Source organism: Saccostrea echinata, unplaced genomic scaffold (genome assembly GCF_033153115.1).
Source record: "Saccostrea echinata isolate AGI-Se365-2 ecotype Australia unplaced genomic scaffold, CSIRO_AGI_Sech_v1 ptg000017l, whole genome shotgun sequence".
NCBI lineage: Eukaryota > Metazoa > Mollusca > Bivalvia > Ostreida > Ostreidae > Saccostrea > Saccostrea echinata.
In genome coordinates, this window is record NW_026889766.1 from 6,798,470 (window position 1) to 6,816,051 (window position 17,582).

At 36.2% G+C, this 17,582-nt stretch overlaps 1 protein-coding gene across 1 annotated transcript in view; it reads right to left on the bottom strand.

The window, feature by feature from the left end:
• Positions 1-3,789: 3,789 nt before the first annotated feature.
• The window catches only part of LOC133189166 (zinc finger protein 260-like), a 149,540-nt gene continuing 135,747 nt past the window's right edge, over positions 3,790-17,582 (bottom strand). The window contains exons 2-13 of the mRNA XM_061324573.1: positions 15,196-15,446; positions 14,670-14,897; positions 10,914-11,360; positions 10,554-10,654; positions 8,415-8,586; positions 7,941-8,073; positions 7,769-7,852; positions 7,284-7,369; positions 6,653-6,865; positions 6,145-6,301; positions 5,424-5,589; positions 3,790-4,934 (exon numbers count right to left, since the gene is read on the bottom strand). Coding sequence (XP_061180557.1) covers positions 4,523-4,934; positions 5,424-5,589; positions 6,145-6,301; positions 6,653-6,865; positions 7,284-7,369; positions 7,769-7,852; positions 7,941-8,073; positions 8,415-8,586; positions 10,554-10,654; positions 10,914-11,360; positions 14,670-14,897; positions 15,196-15,246 — 2,250 coding nt within the window. The 5' untranslated portion in view covers positions 15,247-15,446 and the 3' untranslated portion in view covers positions 3,790-4,522. The remainder of the gene's footprint in view (positions 4,935-5,423; positions 5,590-6,144; positions 6,302-6,652; positions 6,866-7,283; positions 7,370-7,768; positions 7,853-7,940; positions 8,074-8,414; positions 8,587-10,553; positions 10,655-10,913; positions 11,361-14,669; positions 14,898-15,195; positions 15,447-17,582) is intronic.

Genomic DNA, 17,582 nt, shown 5'->3' on the forward strand with positions numbered 1-17,582 from the left:
TCAGTGATACAAGGGAAAAAGCTGAAAATGTTCAAATGTTCAACCATGACAAACGCCGCATGACTGACAAAAACAAGAGGCCCATGGGCCACATCACTCACCTGAGTAACTTTGGCCATGCTGTTCTTTAGCAGATTTCCCCCCTTTTAATATACCTATTGTGGCCCCGCCCTACCCCAAGGGTCATGATTTGAACAATTTAGAATCTACACTACCTCAGGATGCTTCCAAATAAGTTTCAGCTTTATTGGTCCAGTGGTTCTTGAAAAGAAGATTTTTAAAGATTTTTCTTATATACTTCAATGTAAAACTTGGATTCCCTATTGTGTCCCGCCCTACCCCCTGGGGTCATGATTTGAACAATGGATGCTTCCACTTAAGTTTCTGCTTTTCTGGCCCAGTGGTTCTTGAGAAGAGGATTTTAAAAGATTTTTCCTATATATTTCAATGTAAAACTTGGATTCCCTATTGTGGCTCCGCCCTACCCCCACAGGTCATGATTTGAACAATTTAGAATCTACACTACCCCAAGATGCTTCCATATACGTTTCAGTTTTTCTGGCCAAGTTGTTCTTGAGAAGAAGATTTTTTAAGATTTTTCTTATACATTTCAAATGTAAAACTTGGATTCCCTATTGTGACCCCGACCTACCCCCGGAGATCATGATTTTAACAATTTAGAATCTACACTACCCCAGGATGCTTTCACATAAGTTTCCGCTTTTCTGGCCTAGTGGTTCTTGAGAAGAAGATTTTTTAATGACCCCACCCTATTTTTTTCTTTTCTTGATAATCTCCCCTTGTAAGGGGAGTTGGCCCTTTATTTTAACAATTTACACCCCCCTTCACCCAAGGATACTTTGTACCAAGTTTGGTTAAAATTGGCCTAGTGGTTCTTGAAAAGAAGTTGAAAATGTGAAAAGTTTACAGACGGACAGACAGACGGACGGATGGACGACTGACAACGGGTGATCAGAAAAGCTCACTTGAGCTTTCAGCTCAGGTGAGCTAAAAAGATAGCAATAGATCACCTAATTGATTAAGGTGACATAAACAAAAATTTGGGCTTTATATATCTAGATTGACATTACCGCTTAATTTTATGATTACTTTCAATCCAAATTGACTTTGCAAAATGTTTAATGGTCAAAATCCCATGTCAACATATTTTGTAGACCACAAGTAATATCCTTCAAAACAAGAGGCCCAAGGGCCTTAACGGTCACCTGAGTACAATACAACAATTTAGAGGATCTATAAACTGATAAATGAAGCTTTGTTGCCCAAAAGCAAGAAATATAGTCTGATAAGCATTAACAAAATAATTGGTACAGAATCTATCTGTTCCCCATTTATGACTATTACCATGCAGACTATTAACAAAATGTTTATTTTTAATCCCAAATTACTACTTCTCACATTGGTCTCTCTTGGCCTTTGAAGAACATTAAAAAAGATAAGTTATTTTTGCCTCACTTTTATTCATCTATTATTTCCAAGTCTACCTGATCATTAAAACTATGAAAGTACTTTTTGTATTATACAATAAATATTCTTGCATAATTCTCTTATTCTATTAACCTTTCAAATACATTATTTACTGTGATAAATTATCAAAGGTGAATGGCAAAGGGGAATAACTTTGCTCAGCAGAATACAAGTTCATAGAGCCCTGGCCAGGACCAAAACACTTGACTAAATAATCCAGGTGTTCAAAATTCTGGTAAAAATACCCTTGCATATTACAACTTTTACTCTGTTTGCCTTGAATATGCCCAGAAGCATAGAAGATTTTCAAGGAAATGCATGTTCACTATATTATTAAATAAATAAAGCCCCCCCCCCCCTTACACCAGAACATCTTACCCAGGGGCCATCATAACTATACACTTGTTTCTTTGCTTTATTACCAGTAGCAGAAAAAAATATTTTGAAAGAAATTATGTATTTTCACTATAAAATCAATAGAGCCCCCCCCCCCTTTCACTAGAACCCCTGACCCAGGGGCCATGAATTTCACAATTTTGGAAGAGGCATTCTTCCTTATCATAACCATGCACTTTCTTTGTTTGAATATTACCCAGTAGCAGAGAAGAAGATTTTGAAAGAATTTATGCATTTTTCCCGATATAATCAATAGAGCCCTGCCGTAACACCAGAACCCTTCAACCAGGGGCCACAAAATTCACAATTTCTGAGGAGGCAGCCATGCTCATCATAACTATGTACTTAGTTTATTTAATATCCAGGAGAGAGAAGATTTTCAAAGAAATAATGCATTTTCACTATATATATCAATTGAGCCCCACCCTGACACCAATACAGGGGCCATGAAATTCACAATTTTGGAAGAGGCAACCATGCTCATCATAACTATGCACTAAGTTAGTTTATTTAATACCCAGGAGCAGAGTAGAAGATTTTCAAAGAATTAATGCAAATAATCAATAGAGCCCCGCCCTAACACCTGAACCCCTGACCCAGGGGCCATGAAATTCACAATTTCTGAAATTTCTGAAAAGGCAGCCATACTCATCATATCTATGTTCTTAGTTAGTTTATTTAATATCCTGGAGCAGAGAAGAAGATTTTCAAAGAATTAATGCATTTTCACTATATAGTCAATATGGGCCTGGCCCTAACACCAGAACCCCTGACCCTGGGGCCATGAAATTCACAATTTTGGAAAAGGCATCCTTATGCATCATAACCATGCACTTAGTTTGTTTAAATAATACCCAGGAGCAGAGAAAAAGATTTTTAAAGAATTAATGCATTTTCACTATATAATCAATAGAGCCCCACCCTAACACCAGAACCCCTGACCCTGGGGCCATGAAATTCATGATTTTGGTAGAAGCACTCTTGCTCATCATAACTATGTACTTAGTTACTTTATTTAATACCCAGGAGCAGAGAAGAAGATTTTCAAAGAATACAATTCTGGAAGAGGCCCACCTCCTCCTTATAACTATGTACTTAGTTTATCACCTTAATGCCCAGGAGCAGAGGAGAAGATTTTCAAAGAATTAATGCATTTTCACTATATAATCAATAGGGCCCAATTGTAACACCAGAATCCCTGACCCTGGGGCCATGAAATTCATAATTTTGGTAGAAGCACTCTTGCTCATCATAACTATGTACTTAATTAATTTATTTAATACCCAGGAGCAGAGAAGATTTTCAAAGAATTAATGCATTTTCACTATATAATCAATAGAGCCCCACCCTTACACCAGAACCCCTGACCCTGGGGCCATAATTTTCACAATTTTGGAAGAGGCACTCTTGCTCATCATAACTATGTACTTAGTTACTTTATTTAATACCCAGGAGCAGAGAAGAAGATTTTCAAAGAATTAATGCATTTTCACTATATAGTCAATAGAGCCCTGCCCTAACACCAGAACCCCTGACCCTGGGGCCATGAATTTCACAATTTTGGTAGACGGCTCAATGCTTATTACAATGATGCCAACAGTTTGACTGCTTGATGTCCAGGAGTAAAGAAGATTTTTAAAGATTGCATTAATTTTGGTGGTTTTAGCCCCACCCCTCAGGCCCCAGGGGGGTAGGGACCATGAAATTCAAAATTTTTGTTCCCCTTCACCCACAGAAGCTATATACCAAATTTGGTTGATTTTGGTTGACCGGTTCTGGAGAAGAAGTTAAAAATGTTCAAAAGTTAACCCACGACGGACGACAACGGACGAAAACAGATAGCAATAGGTCACCTGAGTAACTCAGGTGACCTAATAAAAATGATTAAAATAAAGCCTTAAAAAATGTTCGATTCAAATTTTATTGATTAACCATAACAGTTGACTCCTTACTACAAACCTTCTCCCTACGAGAGTTTAACGGTTTGATTATCTTCTAGTATAACCAGATATACAAACTTTTCCCCATTCTCATCCCTCTGGTAGATGATACACTTTAAAGTGTATAAAATACACATTTATCATTGATAAAATTTATTTTCAAATAGGAACACTGTGAACAGCTTTCTTCAAACCAGGTAATTCTGAATTTCAACTTTATCAAATAAGACAAGAATGTAAATAATTTAAAAACAAGACTAAAACACATTTTAAATATCCTTATCTCACATTAGGAATTGGGGGAAAATGAAAATTTCAGATCCCTGAGTGAATTTACAAAAGGATGCACAGTACTTATATTTTATCAAAATGGAAATAAACCAAGAATTTGAGTTTGACATACATTTATCTACATTAACATAATTGCTCAGCTTGAGTTTTTAATTCTAACTGTCTTAGAAAAAAGTGTATATTAAATAATTAAAACCCCATGTCAGCACATTTCATTGAATACACAAATCTAAATACAACCAAATTGTTTCTGTACCTGACACTGACCACAATATAACGTACATCTTTCATGATAATGAATTTTCTTACTGTTAAAAATGACTACATTTTCCCCATTAAAAATTTGAACAATTCACATTTCAATGATTATTGTAATAGTTCACCCCTTACTACAATAACACCTCCCTCTATGACAGTATAACAGTCTGATTATCCTCCGGTATAACAACATACACAACCTCTTCACCATTCTCGTCCCCCTGGTAAATGATACTGTCTGATGGCATCGTAATATGAGTGGCTTCCCCTGAATAGAGCGCGGCAAGATTCGCTGCTGTAGCCTGGGCGGCTTCTCCATCGGCCTCGAACTGGATTGTGGACACGGCTGAATTAGTCTCACTGGGCTGCCCCTCGCTGTTAATCTCAAATGGAATCGTGACGTGAGTCTCGACTACTTCCTCTGTCACTCCTTCCTGTGGGTTATCTGCGGTGGACACGGGGATGTACTGTACAATGTTGTTTTCACTGACGCTGGAGGCTGGGGTGTGGATCACAGTGATTACGCCATCCTCCTCAATAGTCTGAATGTTTGGACCATCACTGAAACATTAAAATTATAGATAATGCGGTTTCAGAAACATATTAATGCTTTACTCTTCTTTAAACAATCTCCTCTGCAGCTATTGATAACAAATTTGCATTCGTTATCTTCCTTGAAATATTATCTATTATACACAAATACTTTTTTTTCTGAAATACTTCATCTTTTATCATATAATTTTGCATTTACTACATGTATTTAAGAATCAAATATTTTCATCATTTAAAAGAATAAAGACCTCAACTACAAAATTAAATTTAATTGACCAATTTACACCTGTGAACAAAGTAGCAAGAGTTATGCTTCCTGTTATAAATCTATGCTTGTGCATTGGTAAAGTGATAATATTCTCCCAACGTCAAAAACTTCTATATTACCCAGTTCTGTCACACAAAAAAAGATTTTTTATGCTACAAATACTGTTCAAAACTCCATATTTTAATCTCTCTGATTACACATATCAAACATCACCAGTTCTATTTACTTACAGTGACACAATCTTGGTTCTGACTGGCTCCTGCATGTGTATCTGTTTGATGTGTCTGTTAAGCTTGGCTTTCTCTAAGAACCCCTTACTACAGTAGTCACACTGATGTCTGTAGATACCATCATGATTGTCCAGGTGACTCTGAAGCTTGAACTTAAGGCGGAATCCTGTAAAGAAAAATGTGTAAGTGTGAATCCTGTAATAACTGTCCAGATGATTCTGAAGCTTCAACTTAAGGTGGAATCCTGTATAAAAAATGTGTACGTGTGAATCCTGAAATATTTGTACAGGAATTCTGTAAACAGATTCTGTATAAATCAGATGGAATTCTGCAGGGACAAATATCTACAAATGTTCAATGCACAGCTACAACCAATTCTTATTAAATTAACTGGTTATACCAATATCTAACGATATACTCATAAGCAAAAAATGCAACTGAATGCTACATTTAAATCCTACATTAAATGTAACATTGAAGATGAAATTAAATGTACAAATTATACTCGTACACATTAAATATGTTTTAAAAGCAAAATTCCAACACATACTTTTTAAAATATTTTTTGTGAAAATATTGAAATTTCAAAACCTGACAAATTCCCAACAATTAGCTCTTTGTCAACATGACTTGACAAGAAAGTATGGTGATATTCCATAATTCAGGAAACAGACAGACAAATTGATAGTGCATATTCAGTCTGTATGTACCCCTTCCTTACCTTTGCCACAGATGTGACAGATATGGGGATTCTGCCCGGTGTGGGAGTATGTGTGGAATTTCATTCTTTCCTTACTGACAAAGCCCAGACCGCAGTATTTACACTTATAGGGCCGTTCTCCTGTGTGGAGACGACGGTGACACTGCATAGCTCCCATCTACAATGTAAAATAACTGGTAAAGATTCATAGCTGATATTAGGCTTACAGCTGATATTAAACTTATACCTGATACAGACTTATAGCTGATACAGACTAATAGCTGATATAAGACTTAAAGCTGCTATAAGACATAACTGATATAGTTATAGCTGATGTTAGACTTAAAGTTGTTACTAGACTTTTAATTGATATAGACTAATAGCTGATATTAGACTTACAGTTGATATAAAACTATAAAAAATTTTAAAAAATAAAGAAAAAAATTTTCTTCTTATACATTCTTTTCATTGAATAACTGTGGTTTGTACATTATTTCACTGAAAACTCAAAGAAATCTAAATTTCTCACCTGAGTGAATGCCCGATCACAGATGTCGCAGACATAAGGTTTTTCCCCTGTATGTCGCCGCCGGTGACACTTGAGGATGTTCTGCTGGGTGAATGACATAGGACACAGGTCACACTTGAACGGTCTCTCTTTACTGTGGACTCGACTGTGTTTCTGTAGGTCAGCCTTCTCAAAGAAACGCTTCCCACATTCCTTACAAACCTCATTACGAATCTGGCAATTTGACCAAAAATATCTTTTTACAAAAATCATGTGCAGGACATTCAAATTTAAAATTTAAATTTCAAATTTTTAAATATGCTAATGCATAAATACTCTGGAAAATAAGATTATTGGGATTTCTGTCCATAGTATTGTATGAACTGGGTTTCTGGTAAAATATTTGCACTTCACCAATCTTCTAAATGCACACATGTGACATGTAAATGCATAAGATTTTTACAAAATGAAATGGTGATACAAGTAATAACAAACTGTTTGTGAAAAATTCAAAAATATACATTCTTTCAATTCCTACTGGATTTTAACACCAAAAACAAACATGGAGATGTAGATAAAAAATGGATCAAAAAACTTGACACCTCTGAGATATTTCAAACATGTGGCATAAGAAGTACAGTTTCCATCTTACCTGTGTGTGGAGATATTTATGACGTCTGAGATGTGACAGTTGAATAAAGCGTTTTCCACAATCCTGACATTCATATGGACGCTCACCTGTGTTATAAATCAATCTCTAATTTGTACATACATGTATTGTCACTATTTGTTTACATTTTTTATTTGTAATCAGCAAAAATCAAAAATCTCTCAGATTTTTTTTCCATCAGTTAAAAACATTTTAAAATGCCTTTTGTTGAATGTGAATGCACTGTAAAGCTCTTGATGAAGTGTCGAAAATGTTTAAAATAATTTCCGAAGTGAGTTTGGATAAATTTTACTGTAATAGCCTAAAAAATATCATGCCTTAAAAAATGCCTTAAATTCAAATTTGTTTACATTTAAATACAGACAGCTATAATCCCCGAAGAGAATCTACAGGATCTAGACATCCTCTACATAAATGTATATGATACCGATTTCTACAGAGAGCTAAATATATACACTCCTGTATACCTGTGTGTATTCTGATGTGATTCTCCAAACTCTTCTTCTCCCCGAATCCTTTCTGACAATGTGGACACACAAACGGCCTCTCTCCTACAGTAACAAATATTTGTACATATAAGAACATCAATATATGATCAAAACTCAACCATGACCTTTGATTGCCTGAACCCTATCTTACCTGTGTGTTTGACCATGTGTCTCTTTAGGTGCCCTTTATTGTAGAACTTCCTATCACAGTGCTCACACTGGAATTCCTCAACTTCATCCCCCTCAGGCGGGTGACAGAACTTTACATGCTTCCTCAGGGTGTCCTAGTAAAGAGGAAAGAGTTATCTTTCTTGAACAATTCAACAAACATAGTGGATGACAGAATTTTACATGGTTCCTTAGTGTGTCTTAATAAGGAAGGAGGAAATGCTTCTCTTGAAAATTCATACTAATACTGTGTATTACAAGGTATAATCCTAAAGTTTATCTTCAGAAAATTCACATTTTTATACAAACTTCATACTGTGTCAATATTATTTAGAAGAAAAAAAAATTACAAATGAAGAAAATTCACAAAAGATACAAATCTTTATACTGCAAAAAAACTGGACCATGTTTCATATATATGTACCACAATATGTACACTGTCTAGAAAGAAACTTACCTTGTCCTTGTACGACCTTGGACAGACCTCACACTTGTACATTCTGACCTTGGTGTGGGTCATGATGTGGCGCTTCAGGTGGGTGATCTTAAAGAACCGCTTAGGACACATGCTACACTGGTGGATCCTGTCTGGCACCTCAGTGTGAGTCCTCATGTGGATCTGGTACAACCTATCAAATTAAACATAGATTACTGAAATCCTTACAAATAAAAGGAAATGAGAGAAAAATGGCCAATCAGCTGGTACAGTTTAAATGTACATCATACGGAAATATTGCTTATCAGGTTGCAATGTCTAATATTTAACAGGGAGAAAAGCAAACTTTCAGATTTTTAAGGGACAATCTATTAATCTGTGAAACACAAATGATAAACAAATGCACTAGCTACTGCTGATGCAACTGTTACCAAAATATAAAATGTACAGTTTATTTTTCTTATGTTATAATGATATTCTACAGCACCAGCTGAATTTAGCTTTTCTTGAGGAAAGACACCATCACAGACTAAAATTTTATTAAATGAGTGTGCTTGTACCCACAAAGTAAAATCAAGAGTTAGCTGTCTGACAAAATTGGTTTTTATTAGATCTCACTATTGAAAATGAATGATGCATGAACTTTCATGCTACAGAAAGACATATGAAAATATTCACTGACATTCATCAGTAAATTAAATTTCTATTGGTAAATGAATAGAAATTGATTAAAGGTAAGGAGCAGGGTCTGACACTAACTTTTTAAGGCTTTAGTCCAGCCGGACTAGTGCTTCATTACTTTTACTAGTCCGCACGCGATTTTATTAGTCCGTCAAAAAAAGAAGAAATATCAATGCTTTTTAACATTAATTTTACATGACAATTAGTATACGTATTATTTTTTTAAATTAAAAAAAGTATTTACGTGAAATATATTATTCCACAGATTCATTGAAATCTCGCAATCAGCAAGTACGATCGTATTCCCGATCTCGTTTTTTTTATCTTTACATTACATCCAAAACGTCCAACATCTTTCTTAAAAGTGTCATAGTAAATCATGATCGCTAAAACCTTATACTTCATATTGATCAGTCAAAAAATTAAGCGCTGAATTGACCTGGCATTGCGTAACTACCCGCCAAAAGCTAGAAATCTAAAAATACACGCGGGATTTTCCAGTAAAAGTTGTCGAGAATCGGACATCGGTAGTTTATTCATATTGTTTTTCAGAAAGAAGATGGGTGAACAAGGCGGGCGAAGTGCCTATAGTGCGACAAACATGAAGTGAAAAATAAAATCTCAATTATATAAAAATTTTCTTTGATATTTCATCTAACATTAAAGTATATTTTATGCTAAATCTCTACAATTTACAAAAATCTCACAAAGACTGAAATTATTTGCCTACGAAATAGCATACACACACTAAAGAGGACAAAAAGGATCATTTTCTCACACTTTAACAAAATTTTTCGATATGAGTGGGTCTTCGCTCCATTTTTTTGAAAGTTGATCTTAAAAGTTTGCATAAAAATAGACATTTTTTGGTTTACAAAAACATGGAGCAAAGACCCACTATACCTTAAAAGTACACTTTTATGAAAAAGCATTCGCTTCTTTCCGAGAAATACTTGAAGTCCATTAAGTCAAGGGTCATATCACAAATACGATTTAAATGCCACTATTCGTCAGGAGCTGCGTGGCGTAGTGGTTAGCGTGTTAGTCTCGAAACAATATGATCCTCCGGATTTTTATTGATAGCGGTTTGAATTCCACAAATACCATTTTATTTTTTTAATAAAAGAATAATTTTTTCCGAGATCTTTTTTCTCAGAAAAGTTTTGTTAATCATAATTTCATAAATTTCAATAATGAGAACTTTATTTTAAATACTTAATTCACAAATTGAATATGATTTTATTAATATCTGAAGCTATAGGCATTCTGCACGCCTTGTTCACCCATCTTCTTTTTATTGGTCCGTTCGGACTAATCAGCCACATATTTTATTAGTCCGAATGAAAATGTATTAGTCTGAGACTAACGGACTAACGTTAGTGTCGAACCCTGAAGGAGATAGAAAAACAATCTTGTGACTTACTTGGGGAAAAATTGATCATGTGACTTACATGGGGATAAACTGATCATGTGACTTACTTGACCTCAGTGAAGCTCTTGTCGCAGTATTTACACTTGTGACTTCCACTCTCATCTACAGGAATAGCATCATGCCTCTCCCTGTGCTTGATCAGATATTTCTACAAACAAAGAGTAGAACTGGCTTGAAGATTAAAAATGGAAAATAACCTGTTAGACATTTTCAATATCTTCTTTAATGCATCTAAATGTAAGCTTCAAAATTCAGAGGTCTTTCTTTTAAAATATACATCTGGAGATTTGTTACAAGTCTCGAATAACTCAGCCTACTAGCAAGAATATAACTATTGTAATAATACATGCACCTGTTTCAGATATTTGTGTACATACTACATGCATGGCTAAGGTTTATAAATATACCTGTAATGAGAAGCCCTTCCCACAGAAATCGCAGAGCCACGCCTTCTCATCCGTGTGAATCTTCTCATGTTCCTTCATCGTGTAGTAATACTTAAACAGCTTCCCGCACACACTACAACCGTACCTCTTCTCAGGGTGTGCCGCCGACACATGTCTCTGGAGCTTCGTGTACTTGTCAAACCGAGTCGGGCAGAACTTACATGGAAACGGGTCATGCATGTAATGATCGGCCTCCAGATGTATATCTAGGTCAAGGATAGTCTGGCAGGTGAAGGTACAGTGTGGACAATTGTGCTCTCCGAACTGTTTGTGTCGATTGTCGTATATGACGTTGTCCGGGCTCACGCTGTCTAGGGATTCTGTCTTCATGCCGATGTCCCGGACTTCTCCCTCCTCCAACACGTCCCCCGTCAATGTACTGTCTTGACTCTCCTCGTTCTGGATTTCCTGTAGACAAAAAGTTTTGTTGTATATTACAGAATTATTTTCTGGCCACATTATTTTCATCCTATCACACCTGCAAATGATTTGCTCTATTTTATATTAGCCCAGATGCAGGTGACAAAAAAAGATAGTTGTGTTAAAAGAGAGATAACTCTGTCTGACAACAATGCAAAAAGGGCAAAATGGAGAAAAAATCCCTGTATACAGTATTTCACATTTAATGTGCATGCATTTTATTTTCTTTCTCATCTTTTTAATAATGCATAAAAAAAGAAAGGAAACTCACAAAGACCAATGAATGTATTCTTAACATATCTAACTTACATGCATTTCTTACACAAAGACATTTGCCTTGATCATGTTGATCAGATGTGCAAAAAGAGAATCTGAACACAACTTATTTCTTTTCATGGGCTACTTTTTCCCATTAAAATTTTATTACCTTCTGTATGCAACATGAAAAAATTATGAGAAAAAAAAAACAATCTGCCAAAGTCTACTTTATTAGAAGGACTTCAAAATTATATCATTTCAATTCCTAATTCCTTTGAAAATGAATTATTCATACTTCTTGCTTAGGGCTATTCCAGGAAAAATTGTATGGGGGGGGGGGGGGGGGGGGGGTTGGAAGGCACTTTTATTTTTACCCCACCACCCATACATTTTTAATTACCTTCTACCCCACCCCCCATCAATTTAAAATTGCTTTTGATACAACCACCCATCTAAATTTAAAAAAAAAATTGTGTCACACATATATATACAATAAAATTTTATGTACTTTTTTCAGGTATTGTAATTTATCTGACTTCGAATGAGTGTTGGGTTTTGACATCTATCCAACCAGGGCCCGTTTTACAAAAGAACTTATGACTAAGATCAAACTGTTATTATGCAAATAAATTTCCTTTTTTGCATTACTTTAAAAATGTTTTAAACCTTTTTGAAAAAAAATAAGATAGTTTTATGCCAACAATTTTTAACAGAAACACAAGTTTTGTAAGATTTTATGAACAACTAAAGTTTTTAGTCTTAATCATAAGTTTTTTTTGTAAAACAGTTCCCGGTGTTCCTGCAAAAAAAAATATATGTTCCTTTAGGCCTATGATACACACCACTGAAAGCCTTTATTATAGTGATTTGTATATCTGTTCTGATGCATGACTTTGTAGTCTGTAAAGCTCAGGTAAAGCTTTTACAAGTATGTATACACATGTACTAGTAGAAATGACATTCCTACAGTTAATTAAAATTAATATTGTAAATTATAGCCTAGCTATCCTTAACAATTGTTGTTCACCTTGTTAGCTCACCTGAGCCGAAGGCTCAAGTGAGCTTTTCTGATCACTTTTTGTCCGGCGTCCGTCTGTCTGTCTGTAAACTTTTAACATTTTCAACTTCTTCTCAAGAACCACTCGGCCAATTTCAACCAATCTTGCCACAAAGTATCCTTGGGTGAAGGGGATTCAAATTTGTTCAAAAGAAGGGCCACGCTTTCTTTCAAGGGGAGATAATAAAGAATTAGTGAAAAATTAATAGCATCTTTTAAAAATCTTCTTCTTAAGAACCACAGGGCCAGGAAAGATGAAACTCATGTGGAAGCATCCTCAGGTAGTGTAGATTCAAGTTTCTTCAAATCACGACCCCCGGGGGTAGGGCGGGGCCACAATGGAGGATGAAAGTTTTACCTAGAAATATATAGGTACAACCTTTAAAAATCTTCTTCTCAAGAACAGCAAAGCCATGATGAGTCATATTTATGTGGAAGCATCCTCAGGTAGTGTAGATTCAAGTTTGTCCAAATCATGACCCCGGGGGTAGGGCGGGGCCACAATGGAGGATCAAAGTTTTACATAGAAATATATAGGAAAAATCTTTAAAAATCTTCTTCTCAAGAACAGCAAAACCATGATGAGTCATATTTATGTGGAAGCATCCTCAGGTAGTGTAGATTCAAGTTTGTCCAAATCATTACCCCCAGGGGTAGGGTGGGGCCACAATGGAGGATCAAAGTTTTACATAAAAATATCTTTTTCTTAAGAACTGCAAAACCATGATTAGTCATTTTGAAGCATCCTCAGGTAGTGTAGATTAAAGTTTGTTAAAATGAAGACCCCCGGGGATAGGGTCGGGCCACAATGGGGAATCGAAAATTTTACATAGGAACATATAGGAAAACATCTTCTTCTCAAGGACTGAAAATCATGTTTAGTCATTTTGTTATGGAAGCATCCTCAGGTATTGGAAATTCAATTTTGTTCAAAAGATGACCCCCGGGGGTAGGGTGGGGCCCAATGGGGGATCGAAAGTTTTACAAAAAACATACAGAAAAAATATTTCTTCTCAAGAACAGAAAAGCTATGTTTAGTCATATTGATATGGAAGCATCCTCAGGTAGTTTAAAATTCAAGCCCCACCCCCCGGTAATCTTTTCAATACTGAACTGATTTGTGCTTTTGCCTAGCCAATGTGCTCAGGTGAGCGATGTGGCCCATGGGCCTCTTGTTCATAACAAAATGATTCCTGCTTTTTTTTTTTTTTGGGGGGGGGGGGGGGGGGGACTAAACTTCTGTAGGCAGTGTCTGTGAAGGAAAACTTTGATTAAAAAAAATATATTTAATGAATTCTAAATCCCATCTAACAACTTAGACCATTGGTGCATACAAGTTCGACAAGTTAACACTCAACAGGTTAAGGACTGGCATGTTTTTGACATTATATATTTCATATTGTTTTCAAACTCGTATCTCATCTTCCTTTTACTCTGTATGTGGTATAAAGTAAAATATTTGACTTGCAAACTCCGTAGTCATGCTCTAAAACGTTCATTATCAGATACGTTTTTTTCTACTTTCGGTTTAAAATAAAACGATCTTTCTGATTGTTTCTAATATCATTTAATTTACCAATGTAATCATGTTTGATTAAACTGGCGAAAAGAAACTGGACCAGGGAGTCCAAAGCACAACTAATTCGTTTTCCAATCCCCATTGCAGTCACAGTTGCACATGCTTTTATAGTTATCTGCCCTTGTTTCCGTTTCGTTCGATTCTACTTTCACTTTCAATGTAAACACACTTTACAACTGTTTAGGACGAAAATATCAGTATTTACCGATTTATACAAAATGAGAGGAAAGAAGTACTTTGCACTTGATTATTTGTGAGGGTAAATACAACCACCCATCTAAAAATATATCGAGTGAGGACAACCACCCATACAAATTTAATTGCTCCAGACCCACTACCCATACAAAAATATATGAAGTGCCGTCCAACCCTCCCGTACATTTTTTCCTGGAATAGCCCTTACCTCAGAAGGATCAAACATTTTAGAGTCAGTTTTAGGTGTTAACACTGGTTCATAGTTATCATCCACAGACTCCACCACCTGGCCCCGCCCCAGTTTGATCCACCCATGCATTCTGATGAGATGTTGGTGAAGGTCATACCGCCTCATGTACTTTCTTTTACAGACATTACAGCCATAATTCTTCTGACCAGAATGAGTGATCAGATGCTTCCTCATGTATTTGGGATCCTGAAAATTTCAGTAAAATGGTTAATTTAATAATGTTCATACATCTCTGAAAATTTCAGGCTTTCTACCCAAAATATACATGGGATGTGCCATTTCATTTAAAACTGAACAAGTATCTTGAAAGTGATTGAACATTTTAAAATATGTATGTGATGTGTTTAAAATATATATATTCAAGTATGTCCTGAACTTGATAAAGTCTCTTAGTATCACCAGTAGTTAAACAATGTTTGCTTTAATCATTTTCAATGCTTCTATAAATTGTATTAGTTCTTAGTATAAAATTGACATCACAAACCTTAAAACGCATTCCACAAATAGCACAGTCTGATGATGTCAAGTCCACCATCTTCTCAATCTCTGCCACATCAAGATAATCAGCCTCAGATAATTCCCTCTCTTCATCAGAAGGAATCGACTCCACCACAACCTTCAAGGGCAGCTTCTCTTCTTTCACTTTTACTTCTGCCTCCTCTGTTTTCTGGTCCCCTTCCTCTGTTGTCTGGTTCTCTGCCTCTCCAGCCTGGCTTTCTTCCTGTTTTTCTTCTTCTGTTCCTTCACCTGCGGCTTCTTGTCCAGCTAGTGCTTCTTCATTATTTTCAGCTTGTGCAATCTCCTCTGAAGACTTCAACAAAGCTTCAGCATCTATTTTATCTGCTGCCCGATTGACTTCCGCCATTCCAGAGTCAGGATGCACCTTTCGCTTCGGAGTAAGCTTCAGCACCTGTATAGCTTGTTTCATATTGAGAAGAATCTTCCTCTTTCTTTTAGATCCTTTGTAATCCTCATCGTCATCTTGTATCATTGCTAATGCTCTTCTACTGGGACCTCTTCCTCGACGACGTTTAGCTGGTGGAGGATCATCCGACTGAGATGGTCTCCACTCCCCACCATCGTCTTCTTCTTCCTCCTCCTCCATCTCCTCCTCCTCTACTTCCTGTTCCTCTTCTTTCTCTTGATCTGCTGCCTGAGACTCCTCATTCTGTCCTTCTTCAGACTTCTCTTTATCTACTTCCATCTCTTCCACTTTCTCACCATCTTCTTTCACCTCCTCAACTTTGTCTGCTGAAGGCTCTATAACTCCTTGAATGGAACGTGTTAAGTCTTCTATACTTTCTGTGACCACTATGGTCTCTGAACCTGCCACAATGATTGTCTTGATATCCACTGGAGTTGGACCAGATTCAACACTCTTCTTCTCTTGATCAGACTTTCCTTGATTTGAAGTCTCCATTTTCTTTACAATAGCTGTGGACTGTGAACCACCTGCCACAGCTATTGCTGGTTTCTTCTGGGGAGTGCCAGTTTTTGCTGATGTCTTTCTCACTGTCTTTGGAGGTGACGTCAAAAGAGACTCCCTCTTACACCTCTTTTTGTGAACCAGTAACAAATACTCCATCTGAAAAGTCTCCTTGCAGTCGTCACAGGTAAATACCGTCTTCTTCCTTGTAGACTTTCTCTCCCCGCTTGGTGACTCTTCTACTGATGTATCTAACTTTGTCCTCAAGTCAGTCACCCTGGTGCCACGCCTAGTTTTACCTGGCCCTGTAGGACTCTCCTCAACTTCCTTCTCCTGAACATCCCCATTAGCTTTTGGAACTGGTGTTTCCTTTTTCTTTGCAGGTGTCTCTCCATCATCCGGATTCTTCTTCGGTCTTCCTCTCCCCCTCTTTGGCTGGTCATCTGGTTTGCTAGGCATTTCCTTTGAGGGCGTTGGCTTGGGTGTCAATCTAGGTCGACCCCGCCCTCTTTTGGGCGTGGCATCTACTGGTTTTTCTTCCTCCTCTTCCTCTTCGTCTTCCTCGGTCTCTTCTTCGTCTTTGTTATCACCAGTGAACTGGGAAAACCAGCTTGTTAGGACTGACTTCTCTGGAACATGTGCTTTTTTCATGTCATTTCCTGTAGAAAAGTTTCACAACATTAAAACACCAAGACTAGTAAGGAAATCTAATGAAATAACAATTTTTGGTGAAAATATGACACAGTTATCACACAAATATACACAAATGTAAAATGAATTCTCTTTAAATTCATATAAGATTATCTATATGTTAATTAAAACTCATTTTTTATGTTATTTGCAAAAAAGCTGAAAAATGTGTGTATGTACAGAGATTAATCCAGGTTTTGGTGAAAACAACCGTTTTATGAGAAATTAGGAAAATCAGTTGGGGGTCTGGGGGCCCAGAGCCCTGCAGGGGGACAAAGGTCCCCAGCCGAAGGTAAAACATTTTTGCATCCATCAAAATGTACAGGTGTCGAGATACACCAGGCATACCATGGCAAAGACGCCATCACATCTTGTACAGGAGTACAACATAGTCTTATCTTTGTAGTCTTTAAGTGTAAGTTTCTTTTATATTTGAAATTATTTATCATTTCTGTATAACTATTGTATAAATTAATTCATAATTATCTATATTATTCATAATTGTTTGGCAAAGTGTGATAGTTATTTTTTATTTATTTTTTATGTACTTTCTTCAATATTTTAAATAGCCATCTATGTGCAACATGATACTTCATAAATTAACTTATTCTAAAATAATTCGAATGACATTACCAGGTCTTACATGTACGAAGAATTTGATACAATTTCCACAATTAAAAAAAAATATTATTTGAGATTTTTAAGAGTATAAGGGGAATTTTTTTTTACTCATCAAAAGAGTGGAAAATGAGATA